The sequence below is a fragment of the Rhinoraja longicauda genome, chromosome 1 (genome assembly GCF_053455715.1).
Source record: "Rhinoraja longicauda isolate Sanriku21f chromosome 1, sRhiLon1.1, whole genome shotgun sequence".
Taxonomy (NCBI): domain Eukaryota; kingdom Metazoa; phylum Chordata; class Chondrichthyes; order Rajiformes; family Arhynchobatidae; genus Rhinoraja; species Rhinoraja longicauda.
In genome coordinates this window covers 28071471-28096489 of record NC_135953.1, presented here as the reverse complement: position 1 = coordinate 28096489, position 25019 = coordinate 28071471, and the positions used below count along the sequence as shown (strand labels likewise).

Genomic DNA, 25019 nt, shown 5'->3' with positions numbered 1-25019 from the left:
TTACAAAGCCATTTGTTTCCCTTACCAACAAAATTGCATTCTTCTGACAGTATTTTGTCTGACCAAATTTCCAAGCATATTTTTATAAACTATGAACCAAAATACCTAGTAGTCACTGGAATTCACAAATAACAAGATCTATTTTGAAAATGAACATGTTCATTTAGGTGTGTAATTTTTCCTATTTCAATCTGGAGATAATAGAAATTATTTTGATTAAACAATATTTTTCAAAACTTTAAGGCTTAGGAACTTCTCAGTCATACCCAAAGTTGGTACTTTATTGAAATCACTGGGATAGGCATTGACTAGGCCACATTTGGAGAACAATCTGGAGCTAAGAAACAAAACCCCTCTGCAGCAGTGCCTAACTTCTAACAGAATAGATCAGAAACAGCAAGAACCCGACAGCATTACTATTTTAAAGACTATTATAAAACCATGAATATAATTTTTGTTCCTTGCTTTCAAATAATGGTTCACCTCCACATGTCAAGCCCATTGTTTATTGTCCATTCTTAGCTGCCCTTGAAACGCAGTGAAGGATCATTTTTTAATAAAAAATAAATGCTATAGCAGATGTGGTGAAAAAATGCTGTGGCAAAGAAGAGGGAAATGGTGGGAATTTCGGGATGATGATACTATTGACTATCAAGGTTTGCTCTCTTTTTGGAGATGGTCATTGACGATTGGATAGCACAGAGAAATAAGTCAGGCCTCTGCTTCACCGAGCAGCCATTATTGAATTAAATGGCGAGGATAAAGAGATTGGTATGACATTAAAACTCCAACTGTGAGAAATTTGGGGATAATACAAACTGTTTATTTCTTTAAATGAATGGAATCCTGAGCCTGTAACCGAAGACAAGGAATCATATCTATGTCATGACTCTGCAGATCTTCAACAGCATTTGCATACCATCTCCAGTCCAATTATACCTCTCCTTTCTGAGGCGATGCCTGGCTTTAAGTACCACTTGTCGTTCTTTATATCTTTCTTCTGAAAACAGGCCCGTAAGCTGAATTTGTTTGTGAGTGTCACTGCTGGAGAATCTATCATTAACATTTACACAGGTACTGAAAAATAAGTTAAACTTCCTCCATTGTGTAACAAATCAAATTACCAACTGAACAGTTTTTATTTACTTAATTAGTGTTGAACTGCACCAAATTAAGGTGCTTTTTGCATCCTGAATCAAATTACTGTGTTGGAGTTCTTCTCGGCATTTGATTTGGATCTATTACAGGCAGTTGGCAAAATAATCACATTCTCACAAAAAAGTGCTGGATCCAAATCCAAGAGCCCAATTAAGTAATTGTACAGCCACTGTATCGTTCGTTTACCAGAGATGTACAATTATTATTGATAAAGATCAGCTTACATGAGATGGATACGTTTTAAATTGCATTATTAATGCTCAATTTAAATGACTTCATATCAGAGCTCATAGATGCAGTATTAAATCAAACAAATCCAAACATTCCATTTGATAATGATCAATCAGTTAAGCCTGATATTGGCTGGAAATATTGCAAAACAACGAAAAAAACTATTATTTGGAGACCTCAACAATTCAAAATTCAATTTGGCAACTTTCTTTTTGGGGTGATGTCATGTGATTTCTCATGTTACCTTTTATTATTTTCTTTGCATTCTCCAATCTATCGAGTTCCACTTTTTCTACATGCTTTAGCTTATTTTGTTAGCTTATTAGTCACTTACACAATTTGTTGATCATACCTGCTTAAAAGCTCAGCAGAGCATTTGACTTTAAGCAATATAATGGCTATTTTTTCTTTGAAAGTGAAACCAAACCACTGCATTCTTGTAAGATAGAAAAGTAAAAGAAATTCAGTTCCCCTGACCTGGAATATCTCGTTCATAAAATGTGGTCCCTTTTATCTACTGAGGGGGATTTTTCGACCATACCTTCTGCTATGGTCCATATAACACCTCAAGCCAACGGCATCACAACACTGGACAAATTATACTTGGTCATGAAAACTCTTGAAAAAGCAAACCCGGATGGGCAGGCTAGGACTTTATTCCTTGGTACATAGGAGGATGAGGGGGTAATCTAATTTGTTTATAAAATCATGAGGGGAATAGATGCACAGTATCTCTTACCCAGAGTAGGGGGAATCACAAACCAGGGTACACAGGTTTAAGGTGAGAGGGGAAATATTTAACAGGAACCTGAGGGGCAACCTTTTTTACACAAAGGGTGGTGGGTATATGAAACAAGCTGCCAGTGGAGGTAGTTCATACATGTATAATAGCATTTAATAGACATTTGGACAGCTGTTCGGAGAGGAAGAATTTAGGCAGACATTGGCTAAATGCAGACAAATGAGACTAGCTTAGGTGAGGCATCTTGGTTGGCATGGACAATTTGGGCCAAAGGAACTGTTCCATGCTGTATGACTTTATGATGCTATCAGGTGTCCCCTCAATCTTTGATGTTCCAGACAAAACAATCTAAGTTTGTCCAACCTCTCTTTACCCCCTCTTCTGCACCCTCTCCAAAGCCTCCAAATACTTTGTGTAATGGGATGACCAAGCTCCAGACATTACTCCAAATGCAGCGTTTAAGAAATTTAAACAGCTAAATGCAAAAGAAAGGTTTAGAGGGTTATGGACCATAAGCGGGTAGGTGAGACTAGTGATAGCAGCGCATTTGGAAAGCAGTAACAGGATCGGTCAAAGTCAGCATGGATTTATGATGGGGAAATCATGCTTGACTAATCTTGTTGGATTTTTTGCAGATGAAACAAGTAGAATGGATAAGGGAGAGCCAGTGGATGTGGTGTATCTGGACTTTCAAAAAGCCTTTGACAAGGTCCCACACAAGAGATTAGAGTGCAAAATTAGAGCACATGGTTTTGGGGGTAGGGTATTGACATGGATAGAGAACTAGTTGGCAGACAGGAAGCAAAGAGTTGGAATTAACGGGTCCTTTTCAGATTGGCAGGCAGTGACTAGTGAGGTGCCGCAACGCTCAGTGCTGGGACCCCAGTTATTTACAATCTGCATTAACGATTTAGACAAGGAAAGTAAATGTAACATTTCCAGGTTTGTGGATGACACAAAGCTGGGTCGCAGTGTGAGCAATGAGGATGCTAAGAGGCTGCAGGGTGACTTGGATAGGTTGGGTGAGTGGGCAGATGCAAGGCAGATGCAGCATAATGTGGATAAATGTGAGGTTATCCACTTTGGTAGCAAGAACAAGAAGGCAGATTATTATCTGAACGGTGTCAGATCAGGAGAAGGGGAGGTGCAACAAGACCTGGGTGTCCTTGTACATCAGTCACTTAAAGTAAGAATGCAGGTACAGCAGGCAGTGAAGAAAGCAAATGGCATGTTGGCCTTCATAGCGAGAGGATTTGAGTAGAGGAGCAAGGAGGTCCTACTGCAGTTGAACAGGGCCCTGGTGTGACCACACCTGGAGTATTGTGTGCAGTTTTGGTCTCCTAATTTGAGGAAGGACATTCTTGCTATTGAAGGAGTGCAGCATAGGTTCACCAGGTTAATTCCTGGGATGGCGGGACTGACATATGATGAAAGAATGGGTCGACTGGGCTTGTATTCACTGGAATTTATAAAGATGAGAGGGGATCTTATAGAAACATATAAAATTCTTATGGGATTGGACAGGCTAGATGCAGAAAAAATGTTCCCGATATTGGGGGAGCCGAGAACCAGGGTTCACAGTTTAAGAAAAAGGGGAGACCATTTAGGACTGAGATGAGGAAAATCTTTTTCATCCAGAGTTGTGAATCTGTGGAATTCTCTGCCACGGAAGGCAGTGGAGGCCAAGTCACTGGATATTTTCAAGAGAGAGTTAGATTTAGCTCTTAGGGCTAAAGAAATCAAGGGATATGGGGAAAAAGTGGGAACAAGGTACTAATTTTGGATGATCAGCCATGATCATATTGAATGGCGGTGTTGGCTCAAAGAGCTGAATGGCCTACTCCTGCACATATTTTCTATGTTTCTAATGTAGAATGGATATCTTGGACGGCATGGGCGAGTTGGGCCTAAAGGCCCGTTACCGTGCTATGTAACTCTAAGTCAGTAAAATATGAGTTTTTCCTCATCTCAGTCCTAAATGGTCTCCCCTTATTCTTAAACTGTGAACCCTGGTTCTGGGCTCCCCCAATATCGGGAACATTTTTCCTGCATCTAGCCTGTCCAAAATATGAGGAAACTTAGGACTGAGATGAGGAAAAACTTTTTCATCCAGAGTTGTGAATCTGTGGAATTCTCTGGATGCTTTCAAGAGAGAGCTAGATAGAGCTCTTAAAGATAGTGGAGTCAGGGGGTATGGGGAGAAGGCAGGAACGGGGTACTGATGTGAATGATCAGCCGTGATCACATTGAATGGCGGTGCTGGCTCGAAGGGCCGAATGGCCTACTCCTGCACCTATTGTCTATTGTCTATTGAATAAGCAAATGGAGGACCTCAGTGACTGAGCTGAGATTGATTCAACAATTCAAATGGGGCATATATACCAGAACTGAGTTTCTGGGTGACTGCTCCATTTCTCCTCTGTATGTTCTAACTAATTTTATGTATCTTTACCTACCTTTATGTAAGGTACCATATAGTTATTTCTACCCTGTGCATATAAACAATAGAATAAATAAGTATTATTTTTGCATATAAGCAATAGAATACATATTATAGTGATTCCATTTTTTTCATATTTCTCATGAGACCATGAGAACAGTCATCTTTATAAAAGTGCCACTTTATTTCTTCACCAGAAAGAAACAGAAAAAAACCCTGTGAATTTATTGCTGCAATACCTGAAGCTACCATTTAATTAAACCGATTTGCATCTATTGCATGAAGTGCTAATATATTAGCTATTGAAGTGCTAATATATTAGCTATTCTAAAATTGAAGACCAGTAGATTATTTTTGAGGTCATCAATAAAATATCTGCAATCCTTCCTCTCTTTCACATTTGCATGCATTTAAAGCAGATTATTTTGCTACGTGTTGCACTTATACGCACATTAAATCCATTTCCTCCATTTTAATGCAGGAAATTAGGTCAGTGTGTTTTCTGGAGAAGAGCAACTACATATCATCACTATGTAAGACTTGATTTTTATTTGTACAGCTACAGCACTCTATCCTAACCTAGATGTAAAACTAATGGATATTATAAAAGCAGTCATAGGTGAATAGTGGCTTGCAATTATGAGCAGATGTATTATAATATAGCAATACATAATATATTGTTCAGAATTCAAAAGTCACCATAAAGCTCAATAACTGTTGCGCTTTGTTTCTTTACATACCTTAAAAAAAAAAGGTATGTAAAGAGGAAAAAAATAGTCAAGGCTAATGTGGGTCCCTTGAAGACAGAAGCAGGGGAATTTATTATGGGGAACAAGGAAATGGTAGACGAGTTAAACCGGTACTTTGGATCTGTCTTCACTAAGGAAGATACAAGCAATCTCCCAGATGTTCTAGCGGCAAGAGATCCTAGGGTGATGGAGGAACTGAAGGAAATCTACATTAGGCAGGAAAAGGTGTTGGGTAGACTGATGGGACTGAAGGCTGATAAATCCCCAGGGCCTGATGGTCTGCATCCCAGGGTACTTAAGGAGGTGGCGCTAGAAATTGTGGATGCATTGGTGATCATTTTCCAATGTTCTATAGATTCAGGATCAGTTCCTGTGGATTGGAGGGTAGCTAATGTTGTCCCACTTTTTAAGAAAGGAGGGAGAGAGAAAACGGAAAATTATAGACCAGTTAATCTCACATCAGTGGTGGGGAAGATGCTGAAGTCAATTATAAAAGACAAAATTGCGGAGCATTTCGATAGTACTAACAGGATCGTTACGAGTCAACATGGATTTACGAAGGGAAAATCATGCTTGACTAATCTTCTGGAATTCTTTGAGGATGTAACTAGGAAAATTGACAGGGGAGAGCCGGTGGATGTTGTGTACCTTGACTTTCAGAAAGTCTTTGACAAGGTTCCACATAGGAGATTAGTGGGCAAAATTAGAGCACACGGTATTGGAGGTAGGGTACTGACGTGGATAGAAAATTGGTTGACAGACAGAAAGCAAAGAGTGGGGATAAATGGGTCCCTTTCAGAATGGCAGGCAGTAACTAGTGGGGTACCGCAAGGCTCGGTGCTGGAACCGCAGCTATTTACAATATACATTAATGACTTGGATGAAGGGATTAAAAGTAACATTAGCAAATTTACAGATGATACAAAGCTGGGTGGTAGTGTGAACTGTGAGGAAGATGCTATGAGGTTGCAGGGTGACTTGGACAGGTTGTGTGAGTGGGCGGATGCATGGCAGATGCAGTTTAATGTGGATAAGTGTGAGGTTATCCACTTTGGTGGTAAGAATAGGAAGGCAGAGTATTATCTGAATGTTGTCAAGTTAGGAAAAGGGGACGTACAACGAGATCTGGGTGTCCTAGTGCATCAGTCACTGAAAGGAAGCATGCAGGTACAGCAGGCAGTGAAGAAAGCCAATGGAATGTGGACCAACCCGATCTATTCCTCTCATGGTTTTGTATACTTCTATAAGATCTCCCCTCATCCTCCTGCGCTCCATGGAATAGAGACCCAGCCTACTTAACCTCTCCCTATAGCTCATACCCTCTAGTCCTGGCAACATCCTCATAAATCTTTTCTGAACCCTTTCAAGCTTGACAATATCTTACCTATACCATGGTGCCCAGAACTGAAAACAATTTTCTGAATGTGGTCTCACCAATGTCTCATACAACTGCAACATGATCTCCCAACTTCTATACCCAATACTCTGACTGACGAAGGCCAAAGTGCCAAAAGCCTTTTTGACCATCTTATCTACCTGCGACTCGACCTTCAAGGAACCATGCACCTGTACTCCTAGATCCCTTAAATCGGTGCCTCCAAGTCACGCAGCGGGCCACAATCCACTCAAACTGCCCAAACCCGCGGGAATTCATCCTATTCACAAAAAACAGTCAGAAACCGAGTCATTCCCTGACACCAATCACAGGTTCCCCATTGACAGTCTGGTTCAATTCCCCGCGGCAGCTGGCAAACCGAGCCAGACTCTGCTGTCCTGGAGGGCATGTTTGGTTGGTTGGTTGGGTGGCCCCGATTCCTTTCCCCTCCCCAGAACCCACTGCCCAAACCCGCGGCAGCGTCCCCGGCAAACCTGCACACGATGCCGGTGAAGCCCGGGGTCGAAGCGGGCGAGAGGGTTGCAGTCCACTTGGATTGCTTGAACCTGCAGGCATTCGTCCAATCCACGGTGAGCGGTCAGGGACTGGGTCATTCCAATGGGAACATGGTGTGCAGCCGGCACCACCAACACCGAGAGAGCTGCCCTTGACTCTTGAGCCAAAGACTCACATTTTGCTCACCAAGGCACTTTACTCAACAAGGCCGCACCCAACAAGGCCGCACCCAACAAGGCCGCTCCGCTACAGCTGCATTTCTTTATCTGTTACCTAATCAACTACTTTAGGACTAATTTGTAAATTACTCGAACCTGGGCCTTTGGCGTTCTGTTTAAATTTTCTTTCCCTCTGACTCGCCTACTTCCAGCCAATACTCGCTCTCACTGCTTCTCTCTGACCTTCACATGGAACAGCACAGGAACAGGCCATTTGACCTGCAATGTCTGTGCCGGAAATGGATGCCAAGATAAAGTAATCTCATCTGTCTGCACATGATCTATATTTCTCCATTCCCTGGAGACTCAGCAGTGCCATAATTTTCCAGGACACTTTCAGTGAAATAATATAACTAAATAAAAACTTATAAGCATACACTGCAAGGGAAAATTTCTAGGTTAGATGCAAAACAGATAAATTGAGTTAGATTTTGCTGTGTGCTGAATGAGGATGTAACTGTATAGTACAGATGTTTAACAAATAACTACATGCGGGATCAAAATGTTACTATTGAAAATCTGGAGGATTTAATGTTTCTTTGGCAAGACCACAGGGAAAAAAAAATAAAAACAGAAAATATGGGAAATAATCAACAGGTTATGCACCAAAGAGAAACGGGGTTAATATTTTCAGTATAAGATTCTTTGTTAGAACTGGAAAAGAGAAAATACAAGGTTGGGTTTAAGTTGCAAAGAGGGTAGGAGGTGAATGGATAGGACAAAGAGGATACCTCAAATAAGCAGAGGCCATGGTTGTAATAAGGATAAACTGTAAATGTCATCTAATTAATGGATCAAGGGGTAGTCAGAGAGAGAATATGAGCAAATGAACATCAAAACTGAGCAATTAGAGTAAGGCAACACAAAGGAATGTACAATTTGCCTAATGTAGACTATATTTCTGATGACCAGGGTTAATTAAAGCATGTGTTTGAACACAAATTGATAAAGTGATTAAGAAAACTTGCATCCTGAATTTGCTGATTGCAGGTAAACAAAACAAAGGGCTTTTGAATCTATGGCTCAGTGGTTTGGCATTCAATATTGCACTAAATCTGGTCACCACACTTCAGGAAGGATATGAAGGCCCTAAAAAAGATTTTGTCGAATGATCCAGGGGATATTCGACTTCAGGTTATCCTTGTAACTGAAAAAGTTGGTATTATTCTCCTTTAGGAAAAGAAGATTGAGAGGTGATTTTCTGACTCGTTGAAAATCACAAAGGACAAAGCTGATAAACTATTCCCATTGGCGAGAAAGTTGAAAACAAGAGGATAACAATTCCAAGTAATTGGCAAAAGCACCAGGGATGTCATGAAGAAATAAAAATCATGTTGCTACTCATGTTCTGGAATTAATTTTATCAAAGGATGGTGGTTGCAGGTTCAATTACCTCGACGGAGATGCGATTTTTCTCTGTATCGTATCTCCGTCCCCTCTGCGACATAACATCGAAGAGTTGGCGGCCTTTCCTGGCGCTTCATGCTGCGGGCACGGCGCGGACTTTAACATCATGGAGCTGCGAGTCTTTGCCGAGGATCGACTGTGGAGAGCTCCAACCACGGGGCCTGTGAACTTTAACATCGTGAAGCCCACGGTCTCTGGTTAGAAGAGGCCGACTCGGGAATTCCATGCTGCTGAGAGTGTTTCAACCGTCCCGACGCCGGAGTTTCGATCATCCCGACGCGAGGGCCTCGGACAGTCGGCAGCGGCGACTGCAGATGGTTCAACAGCCCCGACCGCGGGTGAACAAAGAGGAAGTTGATTGGACTATGATTCCATCATAGTGAGGAATGTGGGCTGGATGTTTATGTTAAATTTTATTTTATGTGGATGTGTGTCTTGTTGCTTTTTACTTAGTATGGCTGTATGGTAACTCAAATTTCACTGTACCTTAATTGATACATGTGACAATTAAATTGAATCTCGAATCTTAAATCTTGAATTGTTCCTTCCAGATGGAATTAGACGTGCACTTGAAGTGAAAATACTGCAAGGCCACAGGGAAAGATTGAGGGATTAAGACATGCTGAGAAGACCAAATGTCCTCATATCATGTCAGAATGAGTACATGATTCTGTACACAAATAATTGTCTAGGAAATCTCTGAATTTAAAGAGTATAGTTAAGTTGTGAAGAGATTTGTAATGTACATTGTGTTTCACTTTGGTTGAATGAAAGACATTTGACAATTGAAACTCCTGCAGAAGCAGGCCCTTCAACTCACTTATCCATGCCGACCATCAATTACCCATCTACGTTAATCCCAATTATAACCAGGCTACTCAAGGAACTTCAGATGCTGGAATCTTGAGCAAAACGCAAAGTGCTGGAGTAACTCAGTGGGCCAGGTAGCATCTTTGGAGGGAGTGAACATTGGGCTGGGACCATTCTTCAGACCAATTATCAGATCATTCAAGTGTTCATCTAGATTTCCTATATATTGTGGATGTTTCCGATTCCAGTCCAAAATGAATCCCTCTAGCTTTTGACAGCTCTGCTGTGGGAAAACATTTCCAACTGCCTACCCTGTCCATGCCCTTCATAATTTTCAATCAGGTTCCTCCTCAGCTTTTTCTGCTCCAATGAATAGAAAACAAACCCATCTAGTCTCTCCTAACAAGTAGAACGAGAATAACCTAAATACATAATTTTGTGACAATGACTTTATTCTCTCATGAATGCTTCTTAAGTAAGTTTGCCATAATGTAACATAATGCATATACAATATTTTACCCTGGTATTACTTTTAATGCTCAGAAACATAATGGGGGCGTGATCTCTATCCAAAATTGTTTTTTTTCCAAAATAAAATTTGTTAAGTGTTTAGGCTTTGGAAAGTCTGTTTGTCTGAATATCAGTGTAATTGAAATGGTCCTGTTCTCATTTCCATTTTTAAAGCTATAGATTCAAACCTTAGTTCACGAATCTTAGAAACATGTCAAGACTTAAGTATTTTCCCGAAAAATATCAAAACAGGGAGATGTAAGCTTGTACATATGGATGTTCAAGTTCCCATGACATTACTGTCTTATTAGTTCTCCATATATCTATCACCAGTAAATATCAAATGAATTGTTATTCATTGCATATTTACTATTGGCTGGAAGTTGCAATCAAAATACCTGCCACATTTACCTACATGGTCACGGTGATTGCGTTTTATGGCATAAGGATTAGGCTGCTCTTGCTGATAAACTGTATCTTTCAGTAGATAACTAGTAGCAATTTAAGTAGATGGCTAAGTAACATGATTTTCATAGTTTCATAGTTTTGCATCAATGATAAAGAAAAAGTGCAACAATCTGATCTGCAAACACGCGAAGGTAGTTGACAAAAGGTTTGTGCAGCAGTTACATGAGTAATATAAAATTAGCAACTGCTCAATAAAAGGATTTTCATGAAAACGGTATACTTACAGGTATGTCTTGCTAGAGAATAATTGGAACCTCCAGTGGTCAGTCCAAAGCCTTCTGGAACTTGACTGGTGTTGCGAGTCCTGGTTGGCAATTTTGGTGGTTCAATCTCAGCACCAAATTCTGCTCCAATGACACCCAGAAGAACAATAGCTGTGGCCTGTTTACGTCGCTCCTCAAAGGAAGATGATGATTTCTTCATATGTGCAAGTAAACCGGGCAAACAACCTAGAATACAAACCAAGTATATAATGTATAGCGATAAACTATATGCCACATTTCAAAGTCAAATATGCAATTATTCTTTTGAAGAATTCGTTCTGATCTGATATCTTATTGTTCCATTTCAGCAGATAACATCTATTATCATGTTGGATAACTGAACCCAGTATATAGATACAGTGCCCTCCATAATTTTTGGGACAAAGACCCATCATTTATTTATTTGCCTCTGTACTCCACAATTTGAGATTTGTAATTGAAAAAATCACATGTGATTAAAGTGCACATTGTCAGATTTTATTAAATGTCATTTTTATACATTTTGGTTTCACCATGTAGAAATTACGGCAGTGTTTATACATAGTCGATCCATTTCAGGACACTGTAATGTTTGGGACACATGGCTTCACAGGCGTTTGTAATTGCTTAGGTGTGTTTAATTGCTTCCTTAATGCAGGTATAAGAGAGCTCTCAGCACCTAATCTTTCCATCACCTTTGGAAACTTTTATTGCTGTTTATCAACATGAGGACCAAAATTGTGCCAATGAAAGTCAAAAAAGCCATTGTGAGACTGAGAAACAAGAATAAAACTGTTGGAGACATCAGCCAAACTTTAGGCTTACCAAAATCAACTGTTTGGAACATTATTATGAAGAAAGAGAGCACTGGTGAGCTTATTAATCACAAAGGGACTGGCAGGCGAAGGAAGACCTCCACAGCTGATAACAGAAGAATTCTCTCTATAATAAAGAAAAACCACCAAACACCTGTCCGACAGATCAGAAACACTCTTCAGGAGTCAGGTGTGGATTTGTCAATGACAGAAGACTTCATGAACATAAATACAGAGGCTACACTGCAAGATGAAAACCACTAGTTAGCCGCAAAAAGGGATGGCCAGATTACAGTTTGCCAAGAAGTGATTAAAAGTGCCACCACTGTTCTGGAAAAAGATCTTCTGGACAGATGAGACGAAGATTAACTTGTATCAGAGTGATGGCAAGAGCAAAGTATGGAAGAGAGAAGGAACTGCCCAAGTTCCAAAGCATACCACCTCATCTGTGAAACACGATGGTGGGGGTGTTATGGCCTGGGCGTGTATGGCTGCTGAAGGTACTGGCTCACATATCTTCATTGATGATACAACTGCTGATGGTAATAGCATAATGAATTCAGAAGTGTATAGACATATCCTATCTGCTCATGTTCAAGCAAATGCCTCAAAACCCATTGGCCGGTAGTTCATTTTACAGCAAGACAATGATCCCAAAAATGTTGTTGTTGTTGTTCGTCCTTCGCATTCGAAGATGACCATGGCTTCACTTTCAGTTAGTTGAAGTCATGACTTGCGCTTGACTTGGATTTAAGTGAGGGGGAGTTGCGCAGATCGTCGGCCTCACTCTCTCGTCCTGGCCTATCGGGTTCCAGCAGCAAGACATAGTCGGGACGGCTGGGGACAGGTCAGGATGCAGTGGATGGTCAGAGGTGTCCTACGTATCTCACTCTGCCCTGTTTGCGCTCCACGACGCTTTGCTAGGATCGTCTTTCTGCCCGTTGAACCTTCTGGTGGTCTCCTCCGTGCAATCCGCCGAACCCAGGCTTCACATACTAGGTAGACAAGCCCTAAAGTCGCTGGAACCAACGACTTGCCGACTGTACGTGTAGCATGCACACAAGACAGTGGAGACATCGTGGGGGCGGGGTATTCCAGCTCCCGTACAAGTTCCATTTAGGACTTGCCCAACAATGCTTACCAACTTTTATAGATATACCATAGAAAGCATCCTATCGGGATGCATCACAGTTTAGTTCTACACTTCACACTGCCTTGGGAAAGCAGCTAACATAATCGAGGATCATTTACGCCCCACTCATTCACTCTTCTCTCTCCTGTTAGGCAGAAGATGCAAAAGCTTGAATGCACATATCACTAGATTCAGGTACAGCTTCTTCCCTGCTGCCATGGGACTAAATAGTCCTCTCATAAACTAAGGGCACAGTCCTGACCTCCCAACCAACCTCAACATGGCCCTTGTGTTTTTTTAAATAATCTGTGCAGATTTCTCTGTAATTGTAATTCTGTAACGCTGTCTTCTGCACTCTGGTATTTTCTCCTTGCGTTACGCTTTGTACTTGTGTAAAGACTTGATTGTACTTGTGTATAGTTTACCTGGATAGAATGCAAACAGAATGTTTCACTGTATCTCACTACATGTCACAATAATAGACCAATACCGATATGTGAGGGCTCAGTGAGGCCATTGTTTGTCCTTGTAACGTTACATTGCCAAAGCTGTTTAAGTCTGCCAAAACTCATCACTGAATTTTGGGATTAGAAAACACAAGGTTGCAATCTTACATAAATGCTTTACTGCAGCTTCAAGTATGGTACAACCCAATTCTGGCTTCACATCCTTTCTGTTTATTCAATCGGATCGAGTTCTTATCTATACTTATCAACAAACCTTCATAATCATGCTCAAATCCTTTTAAGCATAATAAAGAATTAGAACAACCAAGAGCATACTGGTAATAATTGGTCTGTTCTTTGTGTATTATAAAGAGAATGAAAAGAGAAAGTTTAACACAACAATATGAAGACCATTCCCAAATGCTCACTTCTTTGCTTTTGGATCTCCCTAAAATAGCTCCATCATATTACTGATAAACAAGTTTTGATGACCTAGAAGAATCACAATTATAACCAGCATCATAAATATATAACCCTGCCAAAAAGAGTTTGTTATTCACATTATGATTATGAATTTCAATTCCAAAAATCTGCCTCAATGAAAATAATATCCTAATTCCACATTAACCCAATAGAAACATAGAAACATACAAAATAGGTGCAGTAGGAGGCCATTTGGCCCTCTGAGCCAGCACCGCCATTTATTGTGATCATGGCTGATTCTATGTACATTCCTCAATCTAAAACTCTCCTGCTTGACTGAGGAAATACAAATATAGTGAGGTTATGCAGACTAAAAGTATATGAACTTCTCTAAGATACTGAGTTTAATTGAATGCTGTGGGAAGCCAATTGTATTTTGAAGCACAATATTATTAAGCATGATCCATTAGCTCAGCAGCTCAAATGCCAGCATCCAAATGCATTTTTAGATTTTAGTTCGATAGCATGTCATTATTTGCTCTTATTGGGATATGAAATAATAATATATTCCTTTATTCATCCCACACCGGGGAAATAGTTCAGATTTCCCAATAGCTCCAAGCACCAATGTTTAAAAATTCTAAGATTTCTGAGGTTTTCCATTCTGAATTTAGTATTTAATTCTATGTACATTCCTCAAATTGAATTTGACACCAGAGGCCAGCAGACATTGAAAGGTCAAAGACACATAGAATTTGCCAATCCAGACGCTATTACCTAAAGATAATTCTTGAAAAATGTAATAGACACATCAAGGACTTAATTCATAACAATAAATTTAATACTTACATTTGATATTACTTGGTTATTTATTGTTTCATTGATCAGTAAATAAACATTGAAATGCTCCATCCTGTAAAACTATAGGCCATCGTTAATATTCCATTTCTAAAGAATGACAGTACGGTATATTATATGGCTATTTTATTCCGGTAACCAGATTAATGCACATACAGCAATTATGAAGAAAAGCGGTCTCTGAGAATTAATAAAGTTACACATTTAAGAAGGACAGCATTTTGTGATACAATATCAAAATGCCGACCAGAAAACAAACTCAACAATTAGCTTCTAATGCATCTCTGGAAGTTAACTGATTTAAAATACCACTAAGTGAACCTGAGGTATTCACTTCACAGAAATTTAATTTAGACTTTTATCTAAACATAATCTAAATATTCAAGATTACATTTTGTGGAACTAAAAAAATACATGACATAACTAACCCCATTTTTAAAACAAAATACTGCCTTCCCTATGACCTTGTTGTCTGGGCTTAAGGTGCTCAGTAACCGATTATTTCTCGTTAAAATGAATGTGGGCACTGCCAGTGGGGCCAAAAAAACCCAAACAAAAGCCTACAACTTACAGAATGACTGAGCACAGCCGACCTTACTCTGATTGCTCTGTCAGCTGACCTCTGCAGAAGCAATGGCTAGGTGATCCTGTGCTGTTTCGCTGACAAATGAATGATTCCAGCTCCTCATATTTTCTACTGCTGCAGATTTTAACCCAGGTACTTGGACAGTGAGCCGGCATGACATCTCAGATCAAGATGAATTGGTGCGAACTCCAAGCCAAGATTGTTTTATAGCATTTAATTTAGTTTCTTCCCCTGCTTGGATGAGCACAGTCTGGTTATGGATTTCTATTCTAATGTACTGGAGCAGGCCTGAAAGGAGCCAATGAAGCAGATGCTAGAGTGGAGATGCAGGAATATCGATCAATAGGCAAGGCCCTGACCTCAGCGCTCTCAGCACGTTCAGGAGGGAAAAAATAAAGTCATGTGTATTCATTCAAATCATAAATGAACCACAATGAATAGAGAAATAACCACTTTGCATTTACTTAATGATTTCAGCTTCTTAAAAACATATGAAAACATTTTTATTTCAGCATCATAAATGTGATCTTGTCAAGAAATGTAGTTCATAAATGTGATCTTGTCAAGAAATGTAGTTCATAAATGTGATCTCAAATGAGGATTAGATTACCAGATAATTTAATAGACTTTATAATCTGTTGTATGACCCATCCAATACGTTATTAATTTGGCATCCATTGTAGATATGAGATGTTTTATGCAGCAAAAGAAATTAAGTATAATCTAGATGTTACTATATTTCGATAAATTATACTGTTTTTGTTTTATAATGCACTGCTTTAACAATTTCGGTTACACCATTCAGCAACAAAACATGGGGAAAAAAATTGCCGCCACATCAATGCATAATACAGTCCATTCCTTCATTCACCAATCAATCAGATTGAGGTTTAAGGGCTCAAATGCGAGACAAGTCACATGACATCCATCAATACAAATGAACATTTGTGTCACTGTATAATTTAATTCCAATAAGAAGGCATGGTATAATGAATACTTAGAAAATAATATTTGATTAAAAAAAGTTAAAATATTGAAAATCTGTATACATTTTCAAATATGAGTAATACAATAATTGCTTGTGTCTTGAGTGAAAAGTATTTTTTCCGTAACGATCTACTCAAAGGTGAAAAATCTACTTCCATGATGTTACCAGCATACCACTGCAGCAATCGCTTAAAAGACATTTTTAATTTTATTGTGAATTATGGTAGGATTCCTACAAGCTAAAATTCCAAATATATAATGAAGTTACTTATGAACTTCAACAACATGCTACTATTATACATTTATGCATGGGTGAGACATTCAAGATACAGCACTTCAGATTGTGGCTAATGGATCTGTTACAAAAATAAATTTAGGTCCTGCAGGAAATATTATTGACATTTTAGCTTTTGTGATGCTGTTGTTCGTCACTCGTTGTCGAGTAAGACCATTACATCTAGTCTGTGGTGTTGCAATATCTTTGTAGCAATTAAACCAAGCCATCCTTTTGGTTTGAAAGGACATATTGAAAGGACACACAAAATCATGTGCAAAAAAGTTGAAATATGATCTCTCTGCACATGTTGCCCAACCTGCTCAGGATGCCCAACATTTTCTGTTTTTACTTACTTAGCAAATTAGACAGTTTCAATGGAGAGAAACACAAAGTAACTTTTTAAACAAAAAGTTACTTTGACGTTATCCACAGATAACGCCTTACCTTCCTGCATTTTTAATTTGTATTTCATATTGAAGTCATCCATAATATTTTTATGTTGCATCCAATAAAGACCTTACCCTTCCATTTGTGAAAACTTCAACATCTAACTATAATACAACTTCACGATTTCTGAAGAAGGGTCCCAACCTGAAACGTCATCTATCCATGTACACCAGAGATGCTGCCTGACCTATTGAATTACTCTAAGACTTCGAGTCGATTTTGTAAACCAGCATCTGCAGTTCCTTGTTTCTACTGTTTTTACAACGGCACATGTCTTGTGCCACCAAGTCCAAACAGCCATTATTTGTGACTGAGTGTCTAAGTCAAAATCATGCAAACCTGACCTATCTGGAATAGCTTTGGCAGTTCAAATACTGCCCATCTTCGAGGATAATTGGATGCATGCAACAAGTCACCCCCCACTTTCCTCCAGTGGGTAATAGGGAAAGCAAAGTCCCAAACACCAGCAGCATTATAACCATGCCCATTCACAAACAACTAATACACCTTGGAAAAAGAGAAACTTGACAATATTGTTTAATGTTGGGATTAAAATCATTGATAAATTACATGAGCTTTTAATCTCATGTAGCATGATGATACCTGGCAAGTGTACATGAATCAGCCATAATTACATCAATACTTTAAAATAGAAGTAATAAGTAAGAATATGTACTAAATTATAGTTGGTTTGCTCCAATGATTAAAAATGTAAATATAATATTTACATTCCAGCAAATCTATCATTCATTCATTTCCCTTTATTTGCTTAAAAACACTTGTCAGTGAATTACCATCTAATGCAGATGGACCTTTTATAAATTTAAATTGCTGGAAGTGTCCTCACCAACAATTTCAATTACCATGAAATTCATAAAAATAAACATAATACCATCTGTGAAATAAATGTTGAAGTGATGTTGAACAGACTATTATAACTATGATTTTTTTTGTGAGCAGTAATGCTCCATTTAATCATTGTACAGGTGACAGAAAGATCTATTTTCTTGACAAGACAGTTGATCACCCCATCACAGCAAGAAAATTAAAAACCTGAACTAGCTATTTCATTGCTGAATTTCAAGAGAGCAAACACTATAACTCTACAATAAAATGGAGAGTAGTTTTATCCAGATTTGAGTCTCCAATAAATAAAATTTAGTTTTGAGTTAAATGGACATTTTTTACAGATACAGAAAGTAACATACCTACTTTCACATACATTTACAGAAGCCTACATATAACCCTATTCACCTCTGTATCTCAAACTGAAGCAATCCCACTTGCATTGCTTCGATCGATTATCTTGAAGCTTTCAAATTCAGCCATTTTGCTGAGTGTGTGTCCACTCACACTCACTGAGAAGTGCAATTGTCCAACACAGATGTTTCGCCTCTGAGGTGCAGGGCATCCCGAAGATGATTTAAAGTCATGGAGCTATAACAATACCCATATTGTCCATCAAATACCGCAGACAATTAATGATGTTGGTCTGGATGCAGTCCAGTTAGATCTTTAAACATTCCTAGGATTTGTCTCATCTATCTTAATTTACATAAAAATGTCAAGAAAGGCAAATATTCTTCTTGGATTAAAACCCCAGGCATGTAATGGAAAGGAAAATTCCATTCAGGTACTTGAGCCACAAATACAAATGGTCCATGTATCTATTAATCTCAACCTTAAGTATACTAAATGGGTAAGCATTTACTGGAACTCTAGCTAAAGTAGTCAAAGAATGAACAAGCATCTGAGTATTTCTCTTCATAGTCCTCAATAAATGGCCCTTTAAAACAATATTTAAAAGACATTTGGATCGGTACATGGATAGGAAAGTTTTAGAGGGATATGGGCCAAAGAAGGGCAGGTGGGACTAGTGTAGTTGGGACATCTAGGTCGGCATGGGCAAGTTGAGTTGCAGGGCAAGTTGTGCCGCAGGGCCTGTTTCCATGCGGTATGACTATGACTCGAAATGCAGGCTACACCAAGATTTGGGAGTGTGGAATGAATTTAAGTTAAGAATTTAAGTTAAGAATTTAGGGAGAGAGATATCCAGCATGATTTTTTAAAATATTGTTGATGCAAGAAAATTAAAATAAAAAGAAAAGGGTTAGAAATACTCAACAGCCCAGGCAGCATCAGGAGAACGAGAAACAGAATAAATATTTCAGAATGGAAAGGCAGCAACATTCCCAATTGAGAGAAGAGCAGTTGTTCCTCAAGTTTACATTAGACCTCATTGCACAGACATGTACAAGACAATGGAAATGTGACAGAGAATTAAAGGACTTTTGGGTTGTGCAATGTGGTAAAGACAAAACTATGAACATCGAATGCAGTATACTGGTAAGTAAAGGTGCATTGTGCAGCAAAAGCGCATTGTTTTATTTGGAATTACAGTTTGTGACATCGGATTGCAAGAAAGGAAGATGAAAAGAACAGACATTGCATCTCTTGCAGTTGCATGGAAAATTGCCATAAGAAGGTTGGTGATTGGTGGAGTTAGAAGAGTGGACAAGAGGGTCGCAAAGGGAATAGTCCTTTCAAAGTTCTGGAAGGAGGAGAGGGATTGTGAGGTGATGTTGATGGAAAGTTGTTGAAGATGCAGGAAGGCGGTGAGACATTCAAACTGAGATAAGGTGCTCTGATAACAACCTGTCCCTAAATACCACCAAGACCAAGGAGCTGATCATCAACTTCCGTAGGTCACATAACGGGGAATACGCCCCGATCTTTATCAACGGGGACAGTGTGGAGAGAGTGTCTAGCTTCAAGTTTCTGGGCACTCACATTTCGGAGGACCTAACATGGTCCAATAACACTGCTGCGCTGGTCAAGAAGGCACAGCAACGACTGTTCTACCTAAGAACACTGAAAAAGTCTGTTCTACCCCAACAGCTGCTGACGACCTTCTACCGCTGCACCATAGAGAGCATCCTAACGCATGGCATCCCTGTGTGATACCTCAGCTGCACGGAGGCAGAAAGGAAAGCTTTTCAGTGGGTAGTCCATAGAGCTCAGAGGACCATCGGAACACAGCTACCAGACTTGGAGGGCATCTACAACACACGATGCCTCAGAAAAGCCACCAGCATCCACAAAGACTCTTCACACCCCTGCAACTGTCTGTTCGAACTCCTTCCATCGGGCAGACGATACAAGGCCTTCTACGCCCACACCTCCAGACTCAGGAACAGCTTCATCCCCAGGGCCATAGCTGCTATGAACCGGTCCTGCTGAGCCGGATGGTCACATCGCACAGTGATCCGGCACAGATCTACTTGCACTTTATTCTGTCTTAAAACTGTTACAATTTGTTTTGTTGGGTTGTTGTTGTTTAAATTAATTAAATTATTGCATCGTATGGGAGGCGCATTCCCAATCTCGTTGTACCCCTGTACAATGACAATAAAGATATATTGTTTTATTCACAAAATGCTGGAGTAACTCAGCAGGTCAGGCAGCATCTCGGGAGAGAAGGAATGGGTGACGTTTCGGGTCGAGACCCTTCTTCAGACTGATGTCGGGGGTGGGACAAAGGAAGGATATAGGTGGAGACAGGAAGATAGAGGGAGATCTGGGAAGGAGGAGGGGAAGGGAGGGACAGAGGAGCTATCTGAAGTTGGAGAAGTCGACGTTCATACCACCGGGCCGCAAACTGCCCAGGCGAAATATGAGGTGCTGCTCCTCCAATTTCCGGCGGGCCTCACTATGGCACTGGAGGAGGCCCATGACAGAGAGGTCAGACTGGGAATGGGAGGGGGAGTTAAAGTTGTTGGATCCGCTGGCTGGTGGGGTGGAAGGTGAGAACGAGGGGGATCCTGTCCTTGTTGCGAGTGGGGGGATGAGGAGCAAGAGCGGAGCTGCGGGATGTAGAAGATATATTGTATTGTATTGTATTGTATTGTGCTTGAAGGAAGAATAAACCTAATTGATCATAATTCTTTACCCAACTGTACAATGCACTAGTGGTGTACTTGCAGTTGAGCCAAATGCCAATAAGCACTATTTTAGAAAATTCCCCAATGCTAAATTTACTGTCCATTAACACCTGTTCTTCTTTAAAGATGAAGTTAGCATAGGTGAAATAATAGCAGTCTGGCAGGTAGTCATACGTTCTTACCAAAAAATATAAATAAGAAATAAAAGGTAACAGTTTTATATCTCCTAAAAGGATTTTTTTTAACCTGAAATTTGCAGTATCTGTAATACATTCTCTTATATTTTTAGAAAATAATACAATAACTACCATATAGTCCATTAACGATCCATTACAGTTCTACCACAAACTTGCATTTTTAGTACTCATATTGTAGTTTTTTGAGGAAGATAATACTAATCTATATTGCACAATTTCATGTTTGTGCCATAAGCTTATGTCCATTGTAACAAGATGCTGTCAGCTAAATTTGCTTCACTCAACACTATTAATAATCTGAAGGAGAATTGAACCTTAATCTTGCACTGGCTGGACAAAACTTGAACCTACCTTTAAGAGTTAGCTGGTAGCCTTATATGAAGTAACCTATTTCTAGATAAAGTACATGAATTGGAGTTAAAGACACAGGAGTTGTATTAAATACACTGCTGTACTCAATTAATACATTAAAAAATTTAGCTGGATCGCATTGGAGGGATGAAAATTAAAAATTAGGTACACAAACGCATGATCGGCATAGATAAGGTGAATAGCCACGGAACGGGAATCAAAAACTGGAGGCATAGGTTTAAAGTGATTTGTGTGCATGGAACAGGCTTCCAGAGGAAGTACATCAGTAAGGCAGGTACAGCTATGACATTTAAGGCAGGTACATGTCTAAGTATAGGGAAGATTTGGAGAGATAGTAAGCCAGGCACAGGCAAGAGAAACTCATCTCAATTTACCAACTTGGTCATCACGAACGATCAGGCAGAAAAGGCCTGATTCTGTGCAGTATTCTACGAGGTGCTGAGACCAAGGAGGTGAAGCAATATATCATGACCTTCCAAAATGAAATTTAATCTAAGGCATTTGAGTTTCATTATTATTGTGTTGGCAATGTTAAACACTGTAAAGCAATACAGCAATTCCCATGTTGCCTGGTTTCAACCAGATCTTCCTTAATTTACTTTGAACCGTCTTAAACTCCCCGAATTAATGGGAAGGAAAGTTTGAGGAGGAATAAGAGAGTAAGGTCAGGGCCAATAGTGTGAGAGGAGAGGTGAATACTGAAGTTAAAGTGCTGTATATGAATGCACAAAGTATAAGAAATAAAGTGGTTGAGCTTGAGACTCAGTTAGAAATTGGCAAGTAAGATGTGGGAATTACAGAGACATGGCTGCAAGAGGACCAGGGCTGGGAACGGAATATTCAGGGGTATACGTCCCATCGAAAAGACAGACAGGTGAGCAGAGGGGGTGGGGTCGCTCTGTTGGTAAGGAATAATATTCAGTCCCTTGCAAGGGGTGGCATAGAATCAGGAGATGTAGAGTCAGAATGGATAAAACTGAGGAATTGTAAGGGTAAAAATACCCTAATGGGAGTTATCTACAGGCCCCCAAACAGTATCCTGGATATCGGGTGCAAGTTTAATCAAGAGTTAAAATTGGCATGTCGCAAAGGTAATGCTACGGTGGTTATGGGAGATTTCAACATGCAGGTGGACTGGGAAAATCAGGTTGGTACTGGACCCCAAGAAAGGGAGTTTGTGGAGTGCCTCTGAGATGGATTAAAGAAGGAAATGGTGTTGGGTAGACTGATGGGACTGAAGGCTGATAAATCCCCAGGGCCTGATGGTCTGCATCCCAGAGTACTTAAGGAAGTGGCTCTAGAAATCGTGGACACATTGGTGATCATTTTCCAATGTTCTATAGATTCAGGATCAGTTCCTGTGGATTGGAGGGTAGCTAATGTTATCCCACTTTTTAAGAAAGGAGGGAGAGAGAAAACAGGGAATTATAGACCAGTTAGCCTGACATCAGTGGTGGGGAAGATGCTGGAATCAATTATAAAAGATGAAATAGCAGAACATTTGGATAGCAGTAACAGGATCGTTCCGAGGATGGAACGATCCTGCATGGATTTACGAAGGGGAAATCATGCTCGACTAATCTTCTGGAATTTTTTGAGGATGTAACTAGGAAAATGGACAAGGGATGGCCAGTGGGTGTAGTGTACCTGGACTTTCAGAAAGCCTTTAATAAGGTCCCACATAGATTAGTGGGCAAAATTAGAGCACATGGTATTGGGGGTAGGGTACCGACATGCATGGGAAATTGTTTGTCAGACAGGAAACAAAGCGTAGGGATTAACGGGTCCCTTTCAGAATGGCATGCAGTGACCAAAAGGCCTGTTTCCACGCTGTGAGACTATAACTCGGTTGACTAATAGTTAGTATATTCAGTTTACTATTGTCACGCATACCTGGGGATAGTGAAAAGCTATTGTTTGCATACTCAAAGAAAATAATATACATGATTATAATCAAGTCATCCACAGCGCACAGTTAAAGGATAAAGTGTACTACATTTAGTGCAAAATAAAGTCCGATTAAAGAAAGCGCAAAGGTCTCCAATGAGGTAGTTGGGAGGTCAGGACCGCATTCTAGCTGTTGAGAGGACCATTCAGTTGCCTGATAACAGCTGGGAAGAAACTGTTCCTGTATCTGGAAAACTGTCCCTGAATCTGCTTTAAAGTCCATATGTATGAAACAAATACAGCATTCTTACATCAAAAGTACCTAAATAAAACAGGAAGCAGCAAATGGAAAATGATCACTACTGCTGCTTAGTGCCTTTACTGCCCCAAGGTCCATAACAGTATAATGGAATAAAGTTCATTAAAAATGTCAACAATAATATTTATTCCACAATACAAAATACTGAGATTTCAAAGAATTTTATTAAATAAACCATCCCTAACTTTAAAATCACTCGCTGTGACTGTGGATAAGGTAATCATAAATGTTGTACTTAACAAAGGTCTGATCGTAAACTTCACAAGTGAGGATTCACTCAAAGGACGGCTTAATGCTGCTTTAAAATATATGTTCCAAGTCCAAGCTAGGTGAGTTCATTGGTCAATATAGCAGAAAATAATTGAAAATTATTTAATGTCATATACACTTGTAATAAAGATGCATTAGATTCTGAATGCAGTTCCAAATTTATCAATATTGCAAAAACATTATTGCCTTTAACCATTGCCATTTCCCTCAGTGTAAATTGTGTCCATTCAGGCACTGTGAGGCATGAAACCTTAATTTGGTTCTATATTTGCATTTGAAATGGGGGGGGGGGAAATCACTCAGCCTTGCGTTAACATGACAATGCACAAATTAGACCAATATTTCAGTGTCTTTCGGGAGACTGAAAATGTGGAAGATTTATTTTTATGTCTATTGTTTCCACAAAAAAATAATAAATATAATATGGCCAATGATCACCCTATTAACCACCTCCAAATATTAGTAAAGTGATGAAAGTGATCAATGGAATTATCATGCAAGATCTGCTCATGGAAACAAAATTCTGGTTCTGCCATTGCCATCTCGGCATTGTGTCTAGAAATTATAGTAAATTTGTTTTGGTCAAGGAGAAACTTTGAGTTTTGAGCTTCACCTTAGACAGAGGAGGAGAAAGACCACTTCTGCCACCTTCAGAGTTTCTCAGTTAATTGTCTTCACACCAATCATTGCCAGTTTCTTCACCAAAAAGTCTACCTCAGTCCTAAGCTCAAGTAAAGGAATATTGTTAATGATTTATTTGCGTTTGGTTCTATTCATGACTTTTACCAAAATCCATGCAAAACTATGCTAAGTCCATGCAGGACTCAGAAAACGTTTTGGTTTGGGGTGATACTGTTTAAAAACCACCTTACACAAAGGGCAGTTGATCATCCCTCTCCAACTTAACAACATGACCGTGTGTAGGCATCCCATCATCAGCAACTTGGTAATCATTATGAAGGTATGACAAAATGCTGGAGTAACTCAGCAGGTCAGGCAGCATCTAGGAGAGAGGGAATGGGTGGCGTTTCGGGTTGAGACCCTTCTTCAGACTCAAGAAGGGTCTAGACCCGAAACGTCACCCATTCCCTCTCTCCTAGATACTGCCTGACCTGCTGAGTTACTCCAGCATTTTGTGATACCTTCGATTTGTACCAGCTTCTGCAGTTATTTTCCTTCACAACCTGGTAATCATT

The 25019-nt window shown here is 39.7% G+C and overlaps 1 protein-coding gene across 5 annotated transcripts in view; it reads right to left on the bottom strand.

Moving 5' to 3' along the window:
• The window catches only part of wdr7 (WD repeat domain 7), a 467098-nt gene that overhangs the window by 177631 nt on the left and 264448 nt on the right, over window positions 1-25019 (bottom strand). For all 5 annotated transcript variants that reach the window (XM_078423760.1, XM_078423677.1, XM_078423842.1 and 2 more), the window contains one exon: window positions 10849-11073. In XM_078423760.1, coding sequence (XP_078279886.1) covers window positions 10849-11073 — 225 coding nt within the window. The remainder of the gene's footprint in view (window positions 1-10848; window positions 11074-25019) is intronic.